Source organism: Vombatus ursinus, unplaced genomic scaffold, assembly GCF_900497805.2.
Source record: "Vombatus ursinus unplaced genomic scaffold, bare-nosed wombat genome assembly UNPS02006779.1, whole genome shotgun sequence".
Lineage (NCBI taxonomy): Eukaryota > Metazoa > Chordata > Mammalia > Diprotodontia > Vombatidae > Vombatus > Vombatus ursinus.
The window spans coordinates 21,445,491-21,464,475 of NW_020946557.1; the positions used below are offsets into that span (position 1 = coordinate 21,445,491).

Here is an 18,985-nt window from a genome sequence, read left to right on the forward strand (position 1 = left end):
GAGGAGTGAGTGATGCCCCACATGTGTAGTGAAGCTCTACATGTTGCCAGGGTCCTGTCCTTCTATGTGACTCAAAGGGAGGCAGAATAGATATCCCTGTCCTCTTCTCCAAGGGAGGTTTTCATTTATGCCAGGAGAGGAAGCAGGAAGTTGAGGCTGAAGAGGGTACCAGCTGAATGCATACCTAGCTGCTCCCTTAAATATTGTTCATCTAGGGGATATGTTCAGGCTTCATCTAATTTTTGATTGCTATGTCATCTCTGGGGGAAAGGGAACCCCCCAAGGTCTATATCCAAGGCTTGACCCCTTCCCCACGTAATACCACTTCCACATAGCAAAGAAGTCCATTTATCCAAACAATAGCAAAACAGAAATCATAGAATGTAAAAATAAAAGAATATATGCCAGACAATACAGAATAAAGGAGCACTCTCAATGGGGGTAGGATAACTGGGCTCAACCAAGACAGAGTATTCTGGATCTCATTCAAGGGAAACTCCTCAAAGTCTCTAGAGTAGTGAGCAAGGGTTGGGGACATGATAGATAGCAGAGACTGCCTGCTCTTTTCATGCCTTCCCAGAGTCTTTTCCTTCAGCAACCTAAACTGAGATTGGCTTTTTTCCATCTTCTCTCTTGAAGCTGGAAGCCAGGAGCACTTGAACGATGAGTCTTCAAAGGGAGACAGCTGAGAACTGAAGTGCTTGCATTTTGCCATCTCTGCCATGCCCCTCATGCAGGTCAGAGCCTTCATCTTCACCAGTACAGAGAGAGTCCAATAATGGACTTTGGGCGAGGTGTTATAATCAAGTCCTTTTTCAAAAGTCTAAGATTTCTCTCTTAGTATGGATAAATTATTTTTCAGTTGGACCAAGTAGGATCAAAATGGATATTTATTTCTTAAAATTAGCATATATATACCAAATCTCCTATTTTTAAATCTTAAAACGTTAAGAAAAATTGCTTTTAAATATAAACATCAAATATTTTTAAGACTCACCTGTTTCTTGACTTTGAATTTATATTCAGAACCCCAGAGAAGAAGCAGTGTTTGAGGCAATGAGCATTAGGGAAACATATAATTATTGCTTATTGAAGTTATTTTTGTTTTCTCAGCCTTCATGTTAACCAGCTGAGTATTTTTGCCTTCTGGTGAGACAGGTTTAAAATCAACTGCCTTGCTAACGCTAATGAACAAATGAAAGTTTAACTCAAGACCAAGCCTAAGGGAATAGAGCATAGTGACTGGATAGTTTTGTGTGTATTGAAACATACTAACCCATATTTTCCCCCAATAAAGAATAGGTTTAGATTGTGGTCTGTCTTCAAATGGTCAATATGAGGTTATCATTATTTCAAGAAATACTAAGTAAAGGCACTATAATTGTGTGTGGGTGTGGGTGTGTGCGTGCAGACAGTTCCTTGGTTAAAAATGAAAACCAGTGATATGAACAGAGAATTTGAAAATCAGTCAATCAACAAACATTTATTAACCATCTCTTATGTGCCAAGCACCGTGCTAAGTAATGGGGATACAAAGAAAGACAAAAATCAGCCCCTTCTCTCCCTTGAGGAGCTCACTGTCTAATGGGAGAAATAGCATGCAAACATCTACATACAGGGGAGATACACACACATATACATACATAGGTGCACATATAATATATATATATATATAATTGTAGATAATCTAAGATTATCTTTCTCTTCCCCCTTCTTCCTCCTCTTTCTCCCTGTTCTTCTCACCTTTTACCCTAAACTATACACCTGCCCCAGTCCCACACAGCAGATGATTTCATCTGATTGTTTCTGAGACAATTGCAGTCATTGGATATGTACATTTTCAGCTCTCCTCTTTCATTTCTCAAAGCTTCTTAAAGCTTCTGTTTACATGAATAAAAGTATCCCTGCTCTTCACTAACACTCCTTTGCTGTACTCTTGATCACATTGAAGCCTATCACCACCATGACCTTGTTCTAGCAGTAATCCTTGCTCTCATTCCCTTTTAATCTTTCCCTCTCTACTGGTTTCTCTCCATTTACCTGAAAATATTTAGGTCTTCCCAATTCTAAAACAAGCAGACAAACAAAACTCACCTTCCTAGAACCTTTTATCCCACCCAGTTATCCCACCCAACCCTTCTCCAGCTCCAGGTCTGACTCCTTTTTGAACTCGAAATCTCCAGTATTGGCACCTCTACTTTAATGTCTCACTAGCACCTCAAATTCAGCATGCATATCTTTTCCCATTAACCTTGCTTCTTTTCTCTATTTCTGCCTGTGGTACCGCTGTTTATTCCCTTAGTTTCCTAACTTAAGGATTATCATTGACGTTTTTCTTACCCTCACCTCTCTTGACCATTCAGTTCCCTTGTTCTATTGATTTCACCTCTGCAACATCTCTCCATCCATTGGCTATCCTCCCTATTCATTCCTTCCTCTCCTCTGCCCCTAACCTAAGAGTATGGGCTCTTTTACTCACATGCCTGGTCTCTTACAATATTCTTGTAATAGGGATTCCTGTCTGTATGTATACTCTCTCCCTTTCTATTTAGGTGGAATAGTGGATAGGATGCTGGACTTCAAGTTAGGAAGACCCAAATTTTAATCCAGCTTTAGATATTGCCCTGTGTGATACTTAGGGAATCAGACGCTCTCAGCCTCAGTTTTTCCACCTTTAAAATGGGTCTAATGTCTAACCTACCTTACACAGTTTTGTGAATATCAAATGAGATAGCATAGGTAAAGTGATCTGCAAACCAAAAGTGCTAAATTATCATTATTATTTATCTGTCCTTCAGACAACTACAAAAATTGTTTTCCATATATATATACGGACTTGGCTGTGTCATTCTGTGTCAAGTCTTCTACTGAAAAGACTTTAATTGTTCCTATAGCTTAATAAATGAAGCCCAGATTTCTCTGCCTGTTATTTTAAGTTCTCCACATTTTGAATTCACTTTTCTTTCTATATTACTTCCCTCCAAACACTCTATGATCCAGTTAAACTACACTATGGTCTGGTACTCCAGTGTCAGGCCTTTGTATCTTTGAATGAACTTTTCTCTGTCCTTGGGATAACCAATTTCCCTTTCTTTGCTTCTTTAAAGCCCAACACAAATGCTGTTTCCTCTATGAAACTTTCCCTGACCCTGCTGGCCAATAATTGCTTTTCCCAAAGTTTCTTGTTGTGTTACTCTTGAATTCACTTTCCATTATGTATTATCCCCTTTCTAATGTTAAGCAACATGAGATATATGATTCTTTCTTATGTAAACACTGTAGATATTATTTAGTATTTTATTTTGCCCCAAATAATCAATTCATATTCAATTTTTTAGGAGCACAGCTATTGCAGAAAGAGGGGCAGGGGTCTGGTTTGTGAACACACAGCCACTATTAAAATGTACTCTTGAGTTTTCTTTAACAGTGGTAATGGGCCACACAGGGCTATTGATCGATCGATTGATCAAGTAGTCCTGTACAATCCATTACCACTGCTAAGGAAATCTCAAGAGTATCTATTTATAATGGTGAGCCCTATGTTAAGCACAGCTGGGCCTCATTTTCTACAATAGCTGTGTTTCTAAAAAATTGAGTGTAATTGTTTTTTCTCTTGGAGAAGGGTAAATGGAATCATTTAAAATGCATTGGGGATGGTAAATGAAATCATTTTTTAAATTCAGCAGAGGAACCTGCTATTTAGAGATATTTTTGTAAAATGAAAAGCCCTTTTCTAAAATGAATGATCACTAGCACTTATATAACTTTTGTGACCTTAAACTAGTAATTTACCTTCCCTGGTCCTTGATTTCCCCATCTGTAAAATGAGGAGATTGTACTAGATGCCCTCTGAGGTCACTTCCAACTATAAATCTGTGATCCCTATTTTTTTAGTGTGAATTTGGATTTTCATTAATCTTATTTGCCTGAGTCAAAGTGCTTTTGATAATATTGTTCACTTGGTGGTAATATTCTTTAGCCACAGTGTAAAATTTCAAATAATAACAGTGGATCCCACATAAGCTCTGAGGGCCCTCATACCAACTCCCAACCCCAATGATTTGGGTCCCCTAGCGGAAGACTACAGTTCCTCGTCAGTGTTCTAGGGATAACCCTAATGGTTTGTTAGGCTTTTCTCAAATGCTATAGACTCAAACCCAATTCCACTGTGTTCTCCCCTAACCAGCCATCAATAATTAGTTACTAACAGTTACTTTTACAAAGAGATATTTACCGAGTAAACACTGCAAGATCAAAAGTACGAAATCCAGGAGCACACTCTCCTCCCTTAACACCTATGTCCCTGGGGACAGTGACCTCAAACTTAACACAGTTACTACAAAGTGTCTTCTCCAACAGATTCCCTTCCTGACACTGATGGACACATTTACTCCCTTGTTTGTAGGACCCGGTATCTTTGCTGTAGGGCCTGATGTTCTGGGTCCCTGTTGCTCCTCTGAGTTGTTTTAGCAAACAGGTTTGCCTGTCCACAAATTGGCACAGACTCTAGCTCCTAGGGTCTTGGTGGCTCTCCCAACATTTTGAAGCTAACAAAGTCATAGCCTAAACCAATCCATCTCCAATATTCCTTAATCCAGAGCATTTAAGAATAGACACAATAGGGTCAGAAACAACAGGGCCATAGGCTTATGGCTTCATGTCAATCCAGATGGAGAGATTGGGTTATCAGCACTAGCTCTGTCTCCCGACTCATTCTTTCTCTCTTCATTTGAATGGAGCCAAGCAGGAAAGAGAAATGAGTTGAACCTATGGGAATCTTTTATATACACACCTAATTCTGTCTCAGCAACTAATCAAAAAGGCAAGCAATCAGCCTAAAATAGAATACCTTCACATGCTCTGAAGTCTGAAAGTAGAGGACCTTTCCATGACACTTTCCTGAAAGTATAATAATATACATAAAAACCTTTATGTATAAATGAACTTTGAGCATGGCAGACAGAACACTAAGAATGCTTGAAGGATGAGTTTCTCGTTGGTCATTCCCATATTCCCGTTACAATAGGACAGATCCTCCTCTTCCTCTGAGTGCCAGTTTCCTCCCTGAGAAAAATAAGGAACTTGGACTAGGTGATCTCTCAGGTCACATCTAGCTCTCGTTTTATGAGGTATAGAAAATGACACAGAGATTCCAAACCAACTTGCCATGTAGCCATGGACTTCTTTTTTTTTAAGCTAATTCATTAGATACAGCAACTATCCCTTCAGAAAAATGGTCAGTTTTCCCGTGATTGAACTGTGAAAAGGACTGCTTTTTCACATATCAGCCTTTTCAGCCATATCCACTCACAGGGGTAAGCAACACCATTAGCAACACTAACTTTCACTGTAGAGGACAAGAATACAGATGCTTTATTTTTCCATTATGCTGGGGATAGGATGATTGCATATTTCTCACAACACATTTTGACAGCGGTGCATTTTTTTTTAATGCTGGTTTTTATGCTCTTTAGTAAAAGCTGAAACTTAAAGTGGTTTCTGAATTGAGAACCAGATTTTTTTGTTGCCAGTGCCACTACGGTTTAGGATTGTCTAAACATACCAAAGGATGTTTGTGTAACTCTCTATTTGTTTGTGTGACTCTTTGTATTACATTCTTCACACAGTGTCTATTTTAGTATGTAGTTCAAAAGCAACATGATAGAACTTGTCTGATTTTCAAGGGTTTAATTTCTCAACCACTTTTGAGGTATTGTTTCATCAACAATACTTGGCTCTACAGATGTGCAGTATATCTTCTTGCCATTAGCTTCTAAACGGTTACATAAAATATGATTACAGGCTTTGAATATCTTGCTTCCACCTCACCTTCCTACATTGTGTCCTGTTATTGTTTTGTTATTTCAGTTGTTTTTCAGTTGTATCTCATTCTTTGTGACTCCATTTGGGGTTTTCTTAGCAAAGACACTGGAGTGGTTTGCCATTTACTTCTCCAGCTAATTTTACATATGAGGAAACTGAGGCAAACAGGGTGAAGTGACTTGCCCAGGGACACACAGCTAGTTAGTGTCTCAGGCAAGATTTGAACTCATGAAGATGAGTCTTCCTGATTCCAAGCCCAGTGCTCTATCCACATTGCTACTTAGCTGTGTATTCTTATGTATGTGTAATTAAAACCTCATCACAATCAATAATTGATCATAATTCCATGTTTACATAGTGTTTTAAAGTACGTATGGCATTTTATATACATTCCTTCATTTGAGCCTTTCGGCAACTCTGAGCCAAAGTACTGCAGATGATAGTCTTTGCATTTAAAAATAAGGAAACTGAGGCTTAGAAAGATTATATCTGATGACACAACTAGTAAGTATCAGAAGTGAATTTGGAACCTGTGTGACAGAATTATACCTTTTAGAGGTATAATGGAGCTTGGAAACTTCCTACTCTAGCCCTTTCATTTTTCACAGATGAAGAAACTGAGCCTGATAGAGCTTAAAGTGACCAGCCCAAGGTCACATAGGTAGTAAGTGGCAGGATTTGAACTTGAGTTTTCTGACTCTAAATCCACTATGCTATGCTGCCTCCCATATCATCCTAACTCCTTGCTCAGCACTTTGTCCACAATAACACACTGCCTCTCATTTATGTAAATCTAAAAATCAATGTCTTTTTATGCCAGTGAGTTTATAGGTTCATAGTAGTTTCCTATCAGAACATTGAATGTTAAAATACTTTTTCCCTTCTAAAAATGTCCTAATTCAAATGAACACCAATGTCTTGTTCCTTAGTATTCTATGTTTTTTGGTGCCTGAGACACTGAGCTAGATCTTGATTACCGTGACTAATAAATCCAGTGGATATAGTCACATGCATTTAAATCTGTACCATTTGAAGTTATAATTCTGTTAAATATAATCATTTACAACATTTAAATAATTTCAAATATAAAATTTTTAAATAAATATTTTATTTTAAAATAAAATTTTACCTTAACATTTACATATAAAATATGGTAAAAAAAATCCATGAAGTTTCAACTTAATGGAAATATACAGTGTAAATTCAAATAATGTGACTAAATATTTTAACAAGATGTCATTCCATTTCTTTGAAATGAGATGATCAGATCTCATCTTCAAATAAATCTTTTTTAATAACTCATTTAGTTCATTACTTCGAGGATCTGTGATTCTGTCAGGGTGGATATACTCTTCACTGAAGCAGAATGTAACCCTTCTGTTGATGGAGTAGATGGTCAGTCACTGAATTGTCATGGCTGAGAATATTCATCACCTTGTGGCTAGCCTTCTGGTGGTGAACTGCCTCAAACTTAGCTAGGCCAATCTTTTTTTGGCTGACAGAGATTCAGTCCATCATCTGGTCTGTCCCTGAAGCTTTTCCAGCTTGGCAAGACCTGACAGAATTTGTGCTCTGCTGGCATAACATTCGAGAAACCCTGCCATAATGAGAAAGATTTAAATAGGACTTTTATTGAAACCAGTATCATCATGGTAAAAATTATACCTATATATATGGTAGAAAATTCCCATAGTAGAGATATACTCATATTATTTTTGCTATGATCTGGTGGAGTGAAGATTCCTTTAACCATTGGGAGTCCTGGGAATAAGCTCCTTCTGTTGTATTGATATGCTCCATGATTTTGAGACTTAACTGTTTTCTTCAGTCTCCTCTGTAAGATTACAATAATACTGCCCCTACTGCCCTGTTTCCCATTGGTCTTGTATGAGAAAAACATGACATTAAAATATTCCAAAGGACCACAGAGACATTATGTTTCAATAGATAGAGAGCTAGCCTAGGCTCAAGTCCTGAATCAGACATAATGGCTAAGTGACCTTGGGTAAGTCACTTGACCTTTCAATGACTGAGGCAATTCTAAAATTACAAATTGGAGAACAGTTTCCCTTCTGCATTGATAAAAAGAGTCTATCACTGGAAGCTTCTTTTACAGATGAAATCATGGGTCTGGTAAAGAAAAAAAAAAGGTAAACCTTAAAGCAATAATAGTAGGTAGGGTTCATTGGTTCTTCAGAGAAAATAATGGAATAGATCCAAAACACCTCTTACGACCTCAGCATTTTCTGTATGAATATAGTGACAGTATGGGTGAAAACAGAGAGAATTTGGAATTCCAACATATCTTATGTATCTGTATGTGTGTGTATAATATATATGTATGTATGTATATATACACGTTTCTATATGTATTTATGTACATATATACATATAGCTCTCAAACATGTCATGAATATAATGAAATAATGTCAGAAGACTCTGCTTAAATATAGTAATGAAAGGGAAAAAAACACTGTATTTAAAAGAAGGATGAGAGAGTAATCCTGATCAAAAAGTCATTCGTATGCTTGCATGGAAATATATGAACCTGAGTAGAAGCATGGTAGAGAAGTTTTGAGTAAGGATCAATGGAGAGAAAAATTTAAAAATGACATTGCCTCAATCAAGTGAAATTGGTTTAGGCTTGGCTCTTGGGAGTGGGGCACTTAGCCAGGAAATGATGGCCATTGTGAATCAGAAATTTCACTGAGAGGAAGTGAGTGAGAGGCTGGGTTTTAGGTATGGTGGTGAGTAATAATTGAAGAATAATTTGGTATTGGACAGGTCCAAGCTGGAGGGCTCTGCACTAGGAACAGGAAATGGGTCAAGGTGTGGAACACAAATAGCCTTTTAATTAGTCCCTCTGCCTCCAGATTCTCCCTTCTTCAAACCATTCCGTTCATATGTTCCAAAATAATGCATGTACAGGTCTGAGAATATCATTCCCCTTCTCCAAAAAAGTTCTGGAATTTCATCTTTTTATAGGATAAAATAGAAACTCCTCAGACTGTCACTGAATGACTGGCTTGAAGACCAAGATAGACTAATCTACATTTTAATCTCAGTGGCATCCTAGTCTCTCTTTCCTTTATGCATTCACATAGAATAACCTTTGTGACTGGAAAACACCCCCACCACATCTCTATCCGTTTACCTTCTTTTTTACTCTCAAGACAAGGTTCAGGTACCTTCTCCTTTATAAGACTTTCCCTAATCTTAGCAAATAAAAGTGTTTGCTCTCTTCTCAAATTTCTTATAGCATTTTTCCTGGACTTTCCCTTTGTATTTATCATGGTTTTTGTTTGTTTGTTTGTTTGTTTGTTTTGCTGACCTATGTTGTACTGATGAGAAAAATGGCAGAGGAACCCAGATAAGGTTGAAATAAGTTTGAGCTGTAGTAGAGAAGTCTTCATGGTGGATATGGGACTTCAATAGAGCTTTGAAGGCAGAGGCTTTATAGGCAGAGAGAAGAAGGGGTGTTTCAGGTAGGAAAAACAGTATGAACAAAGGCATGGTGACAGGATTAAACTCTATGGATTAAACGCTCTGTGTGTGTGTGTGTGTGTGTGTGTGTGTGTGTGTGTATGTATGTGTGTAACTGACTAAAATTGAAGCTTGAGTGATTGAGACTAGGTACGAAGAATTGTTCTTACATACATATGTCAAACATTGAAATACATGACCAATGGACATTATGCTGTTTCTTTCTCTGGGACTTTTTTAAAAAACAAGCAAACAAACAAATTTTTAAAAAAATATTGAAAATCTAGCTTAGTTTAACTATTTGGGAGCAGAGAGTGATAGAAGTATGAAAAACACTTAAACCCACTTAGATAGCTTCCACTGGACCAATTAACATCTCCTGTTTCTCTTGTAGTTCTATCATTCTAAATGTGTCAAATTTGTTAAAAAATAATTAACAAGGGGGGTTGATGGATTGGAATTCTGTTTAAATATGTGAAACATTGCTACCAAGTAGCAACCTTTTTAAGCAAAAAGGGATTTTCTTGCTTTAATAAATGAAATTTTTCATATTATAAAACACTTTTTAATGGTATTTAAATTGGTGTTTTTTTTTTAGTTAGTAGAGTTGAATTGGATGAATCAACTCTCACACCTTCTCAGGTTGCCTTTTTTTTTTTTTAGGGCCAGCATTACATTTATCACTTCCCTCTTAGAATCCTTAGCTTTCTTCGAGACATGAGCTTAAGTATCACTTTATATAGGAGGCCTTTTTGTTCCTCTGGATGCTAATGCCTTCTCCTCCGTTCTCTTGTGTCTACTCCATATATATCTTACATATCCCTATGTATTTATTGCTTCCCCCATCTGAATGTAGGCTTATTGAACACAGGGACTGTACTTCTATTTAAGACTTCTCTTTGTGTCCTCAGGAGTTCGAATGTTGCTTGGTAAACAGCAAGTGTCTAATCAATACATATTGATTGAAATTAGTGGAGAAGCAGAGTACACCATCAGTCTCTGTTTATGGCACAGTCTTCTTTAGGCTAACAATCAGACAAGTTCTATCAGATTATCATATAAATTATTTTTTAAAAAAATATATCCATGTTTCATCTTCTTATCAATTGTGTTCCAAAACTCCGCTGACATTGCTGTCTGATTCAGAAAGCCTTTCCATACTTCCTTTCAGGAGGGCACTATTAGATATTGATTATACTGTAAAGTCTTTGAGAAAAGGGACTGTTTTTGCCCTTCTTTGTATCTCTAGTGCTGAGTGCTGTCTGTGGCCCATAGTAGGCACTGAATAAAATGATGGTTGACTTGAATTAACACTTGTCAAATACCTCTCTGCAGAGTTTCAGTGTTTTTTGCCCAAAACAACCTTGCACCTGGTTTGTTTTCTTAGAATTGTTTCTCTTAACTTTCGGTCGAAGAGACATACCATTCTCAGCCGCTACCTGGAGCTTGTGCTTTGCCTAGCAAATGCTTGCTCTTTACTCTCCAGTATTTTCTTATCTTTCATAGAGTGTAGTGATCAAAATGGTATATGCCTGCAGCAAAGGCTTCGCTAACGCAGAGTTGGTAGGAGGCTTACTTCATATGCCTTGCGTGTGATACACTTTTACCACTTTAGCTCGCAGTACAGGCCTCGCCACTGGTTCCATTTTGGTTTGTGGTCTATCCCTTCACATGTTATTTGCTTCCATACCACTTCTCAGGTAAAATTTTCATGTTTTATCCTTTCAAAGACCTGCGTCTTGGTACTCTGTGTTTGATCTTTCAGAATTCCATTCCATTGATATGATTTCTCTAGATAAAAATTTATCCTAATTGTATTTCTGAAAATACCAGGTTCCCTAAGTGATTGCACTTTCTCACATAATTTTATATATAGCCCCTATGATTTAGTTCAAGGTAGAATGTCGCAGTGCTCTTAGTTTGATGGTCTTTCACTGAGAAACATTTTGAGTGCATTTTTTTTTGATAGGCTTAATGTTGTCTATCCATTTTTTTTCTCTAGTTTTCACTGAGTATGCCAGATGGAACCTAAAATAAAAGCATCCAATTTCTTCTGTTTTTACTGATCTCCAAAATCAGTTAGGGTATCAACATGATCAGGCTGCCTTAGTGTTAGTTTGAGGCAGCTTTATATCGACCGAAACTTGACTCTACCGTAGCTTCAATTCCTTAATGATGCATTATCGCTATTGCGTCATCATTCGTCTGAGTGTAGATGTTAGATCTGAAATGCAGAATTTAGGCGAATAGACTGCTGTATTGCTAAATTTTCATCTGTTCTTACAATATGAACATGAAATCAACACATTTATTCTTTCCGTGGCACAAAGTATAAGTTAAAGACAAAGCAGTTAGGTGGTGCAGTGGTTAGAGCTCTGAGTTTGGCGTCAAGAAGACCTGAATTCAAAGGTGACCTCAGACACTTATTAGCTCTGTAACCCTGGCAAGTAATTTAACCCCGTTTGCTTCAGTTTCTTCATCTGTAAAATGTGCCAGAGAAGGAAATGGCAAACCATTCCAGTATCTTTTCCAAAAACAAACAAAAAACCCCCACACCAAACAGGGTCACAAAGAGCTGGATGTAACTGAATGATTGAGTAACAACATCAATTACTTGATCAGTAAACGTTTATTAAGCAATTATCATTTTCTAGGCATTATGGCAGGTACCAGGGATATGAATACTGTGAATGAAACAATCCCTAGTCTCAAGGAACTTACATTCTAATGAGAAAGGCATTGAGTACATACATAAGGAAATGCAAAATAATTATAAAGAATAAATACAGGGTAGTTAGGGGTGGAAGCCACCAGTAGTTGGAGGGGGGAAGGAAAGGCTTCCTGTGGAAGCTATTTCTTGAGATGCATTTTGAAGGAAGAGAGGAATTCTGTGAGGCGGAAGAGAGGAATTCTGTGAGGCAAAAGAGAGAAGGGAATTCATTCTAGTCATGGGAAATGGTCAGTGTCAAGGCATAGAGGAAGGATATGGAGAGTCATGTAAGAGGCATAGAAGGAAGGTCAGCCCGGCTTGATTGTTGAATGCAGGAGGAATAATGCACAATGAAACCAGAAATATAGCTTGCCACTAGGTTATGAAGGTCTTTAAACACTAAGCAGATAAATTTGTATTTTATCTTAGAAACAACAAAGAGTTATTAGAGTTTATTAAGTAGGGGAGTGACATTTTAGATCTATGCTTAAGGAAAATTATTTTGGCCAACTCTGGAGGAGGGACTGCAGTAGGAAGAGACTTGAGACAGAGAGACTAATTATGAGGCCATTGCAATAATCAGAGTGAGATGTAATAAGGAGGGGCAGCTAGGTGGTGCAGTGGATAGAGCACCAACCCTGGATTCAGGAGGACTTGAGTTCAAATGTGGACTCAGACACATAACACTTACTAGCTGTGGGACCCTGGGCAAGTCACTTAATCCCATTGCCTAGGCCCCCCCCCCCAAAAAAGATGTAATAAGGCCCTGTACTAAGGTGCTGGTTATATGAGTAGAGAGTCATTTCCCAATTGATAAATGGTCAAAGGATATGAACAGGCAGATTTCCAATGAAGAAATCAAAACAATTCATAGTCATATAAAAATATTCTAAATCATTATTGATTAGAGAAATGCAAATTGAAACAACCTTGAAAAATATATGAGTAGAGAAAGAGAGATATCATGGATGTTATGGAGGTAGAAACAACAAGATTTGGTGATTATGAAATGAAGGAGAGTAACACAAATCAAGGTTAACGTTGGGGCTGTCAGATAATATTATGTGAAGTATATCATTTATTTATACCTACCACCTCCAAATGCACTATTTATACCATCTAGTGTAGGTATGTTGTTCTTGATCTGTCTTCTCTTTTCTTCATAGATATAATACTCTCTCCCAAATGATCTCCACTCTTGTGGTTTCAACTCCATGGAATTAATGCCTAAAGCTATAAGCCTACCAGGGAGTTGGGAACCTGAGGCCTCAAGGCCACGTGTGGCCCTCTAAGTCCTCAAGTGAGGCCCTTTGACTGAATCCAAACTTCACAGAACAAATCCCCTAAATAAAAGGATTTTTTCTATAAAACTTGGACTCAGTGGAAAGGCTACACCCAAGGACCTAGAAGGGCACATGTAGTAGCCTCAAGGCCACAGGTTCCCCACCCCTGGGCCCTGGCCCATCTTTCTCCAATGCCATTCCCACATTCCAAACTGCCTAATGAGTATTGCTACTCAGAGTTCTAGCCAGCTTCTAAAACTGAACTCATTATCTCTTTACCCTCACACTAGCTTGTACCTCTTTCTGTTAACGTTATTATAATTCTTCCAAAGATTCAGAATGCTAGAGTCATCTTTGACTTCTTCTCCCTTACTTCCCGTATTATATAAGTTGCCAAGTTATATGAGTTCTTGTATGTATCTGAAATCTGTTTCTGCCTTTCGATTGCCGTTGATGTTATACTAAAGCAGTCTTTTATTACTCTAAATCTCAGTAAATGAAGTAGGATCAAAGAATTATGGCCTTAGAGTCTGAAGGGTACTCAGAGGCAGACTAGTCCAAATCCTCATTTTTTATCTAAGCACCCTGAGATTAAGTGACTTGCCTTGGACACAGAGGAAATAAGTGACAAAGCCAGGACTCTGGCATTATTTTCACTGTGTCATTCTGACTCCTAAATAGTCTCTAACTTCTCTAATTCATCAAACATAGCATCTAGGTGGCACAGTGGGTAGAATACTGAATCTGGAGTCAGAAAGATTCCTCAAATCTAACCTCAGAAATTTAACTAGCTGTGTGACCCATAGCAAGTCCCACCTCAGTTTCCTCAACTGTAAAATGGGATAATGATAACACCTATCTCCCAGGGCTGTAATGAGAATCAAATGAGAAAATATTTGTAAAGTGCTCAGCACAGTGTCTGGGACATAGAAGGTACTTAATAAATTCTTTTTTCCCCTTTCTTCCTTCTGTCCACTCAAGTTTGTGCTTTGGTCAAATTAGCCTACTCCCAGTTCCCTGAACATAACTTTCCATTTTCTCTGACTGTAATGTTCTGTATCCCAAATTCCACCTCTCAAAACCCCATCCAGGCTACAGGACTCAGCTCAGATGCTACTTCATTCTTTAATCCTTCCCTTATCTCCCAATTGGAAGCTACATTTCCCCTCTAAATTTTTTTTTTAATTGTACTTTCTTTGGACTCCATCTTATAGTAACATAGATTTAGAATTGGAATGGGCCTTAGCGGTCATTGAGTCTAACTCACTTTTCAGAGAAGGAAATTGGACTCAGGTCCCCTGACTCCTCATCTAGTATTCTTACCACTAGCCCAAAGAGAGACTAAGGAGAGGAACAAGTAACTAACCTTGTTTGTTGCTGTTCAGTCACATCTCACTTTTCATGACCCTGTGGACCATAAGTACTCCAGGCCCTTTTATCCTCCACTGTCTTTTGAAGTCTCTCCAAGTTCATCATATTTGGCCTTTTATCTTAGTTACTTGGGTACATAACTAATTAAATTAAAACTTGCTGTAAGGGGATCTGTATCAATTCTTCTTTGTATCTGTAATATCTGTCATTATGTTTTTGCATAGTAACTACATACTCTAGGTGGCTCAGTGCATAAAGTGCTGGGCCTAGAGTCTGGAAGACCTAAATTATAATCCTGCCTCAGATACTTAACTAGCTTTGTGACCCTGGGCAAGTGACTTAACCTCTGTTTGCCTTAATCCATTGGAGAAGGAAATGGTAAACCGCTCCTGTATCTTTGCCAAGAAAACCCCATGGACAGTATTGTTGTGATATGATCTATGGGGTCACGAAGAGTTGGACACAACTGTGAATGACTGGATGACAACAACTAGATAACAAATATTTGTTGGATTATAATAATAATTACATTTGTGTAATAATATTTCAAATCTGGCCTCATATACTTACTAGCTCTGTGACCCTGGGCAAGTCACTTAACCTTGTTCACCTCAGTTTGCTCATCTATGAGATGAGCTGGAGGAAAAAAAAAATGGCCGAACCACTTCAGTATCTTTGCCAAGAAAACCACAAATGAGATCGTAAGTAGTTGAATGAGACTGAAAGGATCAAATGACAACAATAACCATGGCTACCATTTACATACTGCTTTAATGTTTGCAGAACACTTACAAATATTATTTCATTTTATCCTTACAAATATTTTGGAAGGTAGATGCTATTATTATCCCCATTTTACAGATGAGGAAACTGAGATACACAGAGCTTAACTGCCTTGCTCAAGATTACATATCAATTAAGTGTCTGAGGTCACATTTGAACTCTAGTCTACTTGACTCCAGGTCCAGTGCTCTATTTACTGCACCACCTAGCAACCTAAAGCAGCTAAAAGATTTACTAAAAGAGAGTACTAAAGATTTGCAAAGTACTTTCTTCATAACAACCTTGTGTGGTAGATACTAACATTGTTTATTGTTCCCATTTTATTGAGGGAACTGAAATGTTCAATAAAATGGCTTGCCTGAGGTCACAGAACCAATAACTGCCTGGGGCAGTATTCAAACCCAGTAACCTAATTCTAGGTCTATCATTCTCTGAACAATAACAAGATGCCTGTGATAATCACATCCTGTGTTGTGTTGTACCTATTGTCTCCCCTACTCAACTGTCAGCTCTTTAAGGTCAGGGGCCATGTTTGATACACCCTTATATTCTCTGCAGCGCCTTGCACATGGCAGGGACACAAATGTTTGTGGGACATTAAATGGCTGTGGACATGTGGATGTCAATGCTCATTTAGGAACTAATTTTGGTCCTTGTCAAAATAGAAAAATAAGAAATGTCTGAATTATTTTAGGTTCAGTAAAATGGCTGTTCAAATAAATACTGTGCCCAGGAAATCCAGTTGCTGTTTACAGCTGAGCCTTGCTCATTTGGATATCTAAGGAAGATACTCTTCATAAGAAGGAAGTATATGCTATTTTCAACACATGCACATATGAACAACACAGATGTCAGAGTAATAAAAGAACACTGTTAATTCTTCACTAAAAATGTTATTTTTATGTGTCTGCAGACTGTCAGTGATATTTACTAACACATTCGTCTCTTTTGCAGCATGCAATTGTCACGGGAAGGCTGAAGAATGCTATTATGATGAAAATGTTGCCAGCAGAAACCTGAGCTTGAATATCAAGGGAAAGTACATTGGAGGTGGCGTATGCATTAACTGTACTCAGAACACCACAGGCATCAACTGCGAGACTTGTATTGATGGCTTCTTCAGACCCAAAGGGGTAATATAGGACTTACTCTCCCTTTTGTGAGCTACACACATACCTTTTGCTTGGACAAAGATCCATTAGATAGAAAAGAACGAGTTTTGGATAGCTTCTTCTAGCATTCTGACAACTGACTAGGCAAATTTCACAGGAGGCAAATGTTAGAAAATAGATGTTTAGGTGGAATGAAAACAAAATAGCCTTGATAAGAAAAATGTACTCGAGGTTAAAGCCCCTAGTTGTATCTCAGTTTGACTTAGAAGAAAATGGAGCCTTATAAACAGAGTATTGATATCAGCATGAGTTCTGACATGGAAAGCAAGGAGGCTTTTTGATTTTTGTTTTTGGCTAGAATTGATGAAGGAGAAAAAAGAGAGTAACTTTGAAAAACATTCTTTTTTCTTTTTGGATTAATAGCATTTACAACTAGTTACCTACTGACATGTAGACCTTTATGGCTATTGTGAATTTGCAAGAAATTTTGAAAACAGCTTATCAGTATATAGAATCCTCTAAGAAGAAATCAGCATTTCAAGATCTATTAACTTTTGTCAGAGCCTCTCATGGGAAATATTAACTTGAAAACAATTCAAGAGACTTGAATTACAGAAATCTTCCAGAAGAAATATTCAAATAAACATTAACATGCATATATTTCTTCCAATTCTATGAGGAGTTCATGTTTCATATAGGTGTTGGGTTAGATGAACTCTAGTTTCTCTTCCAACTCTAAGAATCTAGAACATGCTTATGCTACAAAAAGATTTTCTGGCCATAGGACTGTGGATTGTCTTTTGGACTTGGAGTCAGGAAGACATAAGTTCAAATCCTGCTTCTGGCACTTACTAACTTTGTGACCCCAGGAAGTTACATATGTTCAGTCAGTCTCAGTTTTCTCATCTATAAAATGGGGATAATAATAGTACCTATCTCACAAGATTGTTGTCAGGATCAAATGATGTAATATAAGCAAAATGCTTTGCAAACATTAAAATGCTATATAAGTACTAGCTATCATTATTAGTAAACATATGCATTAAAAAGAAGATCACTTATAGTTGGTATTTTGAAATATGTTTGAATATAATAGACCTTTATACTACATCCATTTCTGAATTGATCATTTTATTTAAAATCATTTCTTAAATTATTTTCTCAATCTGTTCACCTCATAGTAAGTATACTGCTTATCATATTTTACATTTGTGTGATGCTTCACAGTTTTCAAAGCTCTTCCACATAGGTTACTTCTATTGACCCTCATAAACCCCCTGTGAAGTAGGCAGAGCAAATATTATTATCATTCTCATTTTAGAGATGAAGAAACTGAGTTTCAGAGGTAATTAATTTGGACAATTTACATAGCCAGTATCCTCTGGACACTCTTCTGCTTCTCAAATGTGCTTCCTAAAATGTGGTACATACAACTCATCTACCCAAGGCAGATGACTTCCCTAGTCCACTAGTCCCAAGTGCTTCTCTTCACTTTGTTGATTTTTTTCTTTCAACTTGAAATGTTAAAAATACCACTTCTAAAGCTTGAAAGGAAATATTGAAGCATCCTTGCTGTTTTCCAATATTGCTTTGAAAATGTGTTTTTCTCATTTTCTTTTGTTTTGAAATGTATTATGTATACTTGATCAACAATATGTGCATGTATTTCATCTACAAATGTGTAGTGTCTATTTATATAAGCAAAAACTGTTTCATTTGAAAAAACAGGCAAAGCTATCAGAAGAATGGTAAGATCTACCCAAGTTAAAGTCTGATTTAGCACTGATATTAATTTAATCACATCTACCCTCAAACACATTTTTTTTAAACTGAAGAATTACAACTTTTAAAATAACCAAGTTAAAATAATGATTATTTTGTTAATTCTTTCATGAAGAATTTATAATTTCCTAATTCAGTACAGTTTTGATTAATTAATAAGTTATCCTTCCAAAGTACTCAAATAATTTTTTTATATTTTAAGTCACAAATCAAAGCTTTTGAAATGCACTTGGCACTAGTCCATTTAAAAATGGATAGATTAGTGGATAGAAGCCCTGGATTCAGGAAGACCTGAGTTCAGACACTTGACATTTACTAGCTATGTGACCCTGGGCAAGTCACTTCACCCCATTTCTTTCCAAAAAAAATGGCCTTTTTTAATATGGTACCCACTATCACCATCATTTGCATAGTATATTGTTGAATGTGACATACTGAAGTGAATATTAATTAGTCATGACCAAATTATTAGAATGTTCTTGTAGTAGCACTTCTGTTCTTGGTATAATTGGTATAGTTGATCTGTAACCATTAGAAACTTTTAGTACCCCCAAACATTTTAACCATAACTAGCCATGGTGACAAAGGAGTACACACACACACACACACACACACACACACACACACACACACACACA

General features: G+C 37.2%; 1 protein-coding gene across 2 annotated transcripts in view; it reads left to right on the plus strand.

The window, feature by feature from the left end:
• Positions 1-18,985, plus strand: part of LAMA2 (laminin subunit alpha 2) — a 793,905-nt gene that overhangs the window by 329,596 nt on the left and 445,324 nt on the right. For both annotated transcript variants that reach the window (XM_027848591.1, XM_027848592.1), the window contains exon 8: positions 16,408-16,586. In XM_027848591.1, coding sequence (XP_027704392.1) covers positions 16,408-16,586 — 179 coding nt within the window. The remainder of the gene's footprint in view (positions 1-16,407; positions 16,587-18,985) is intronic.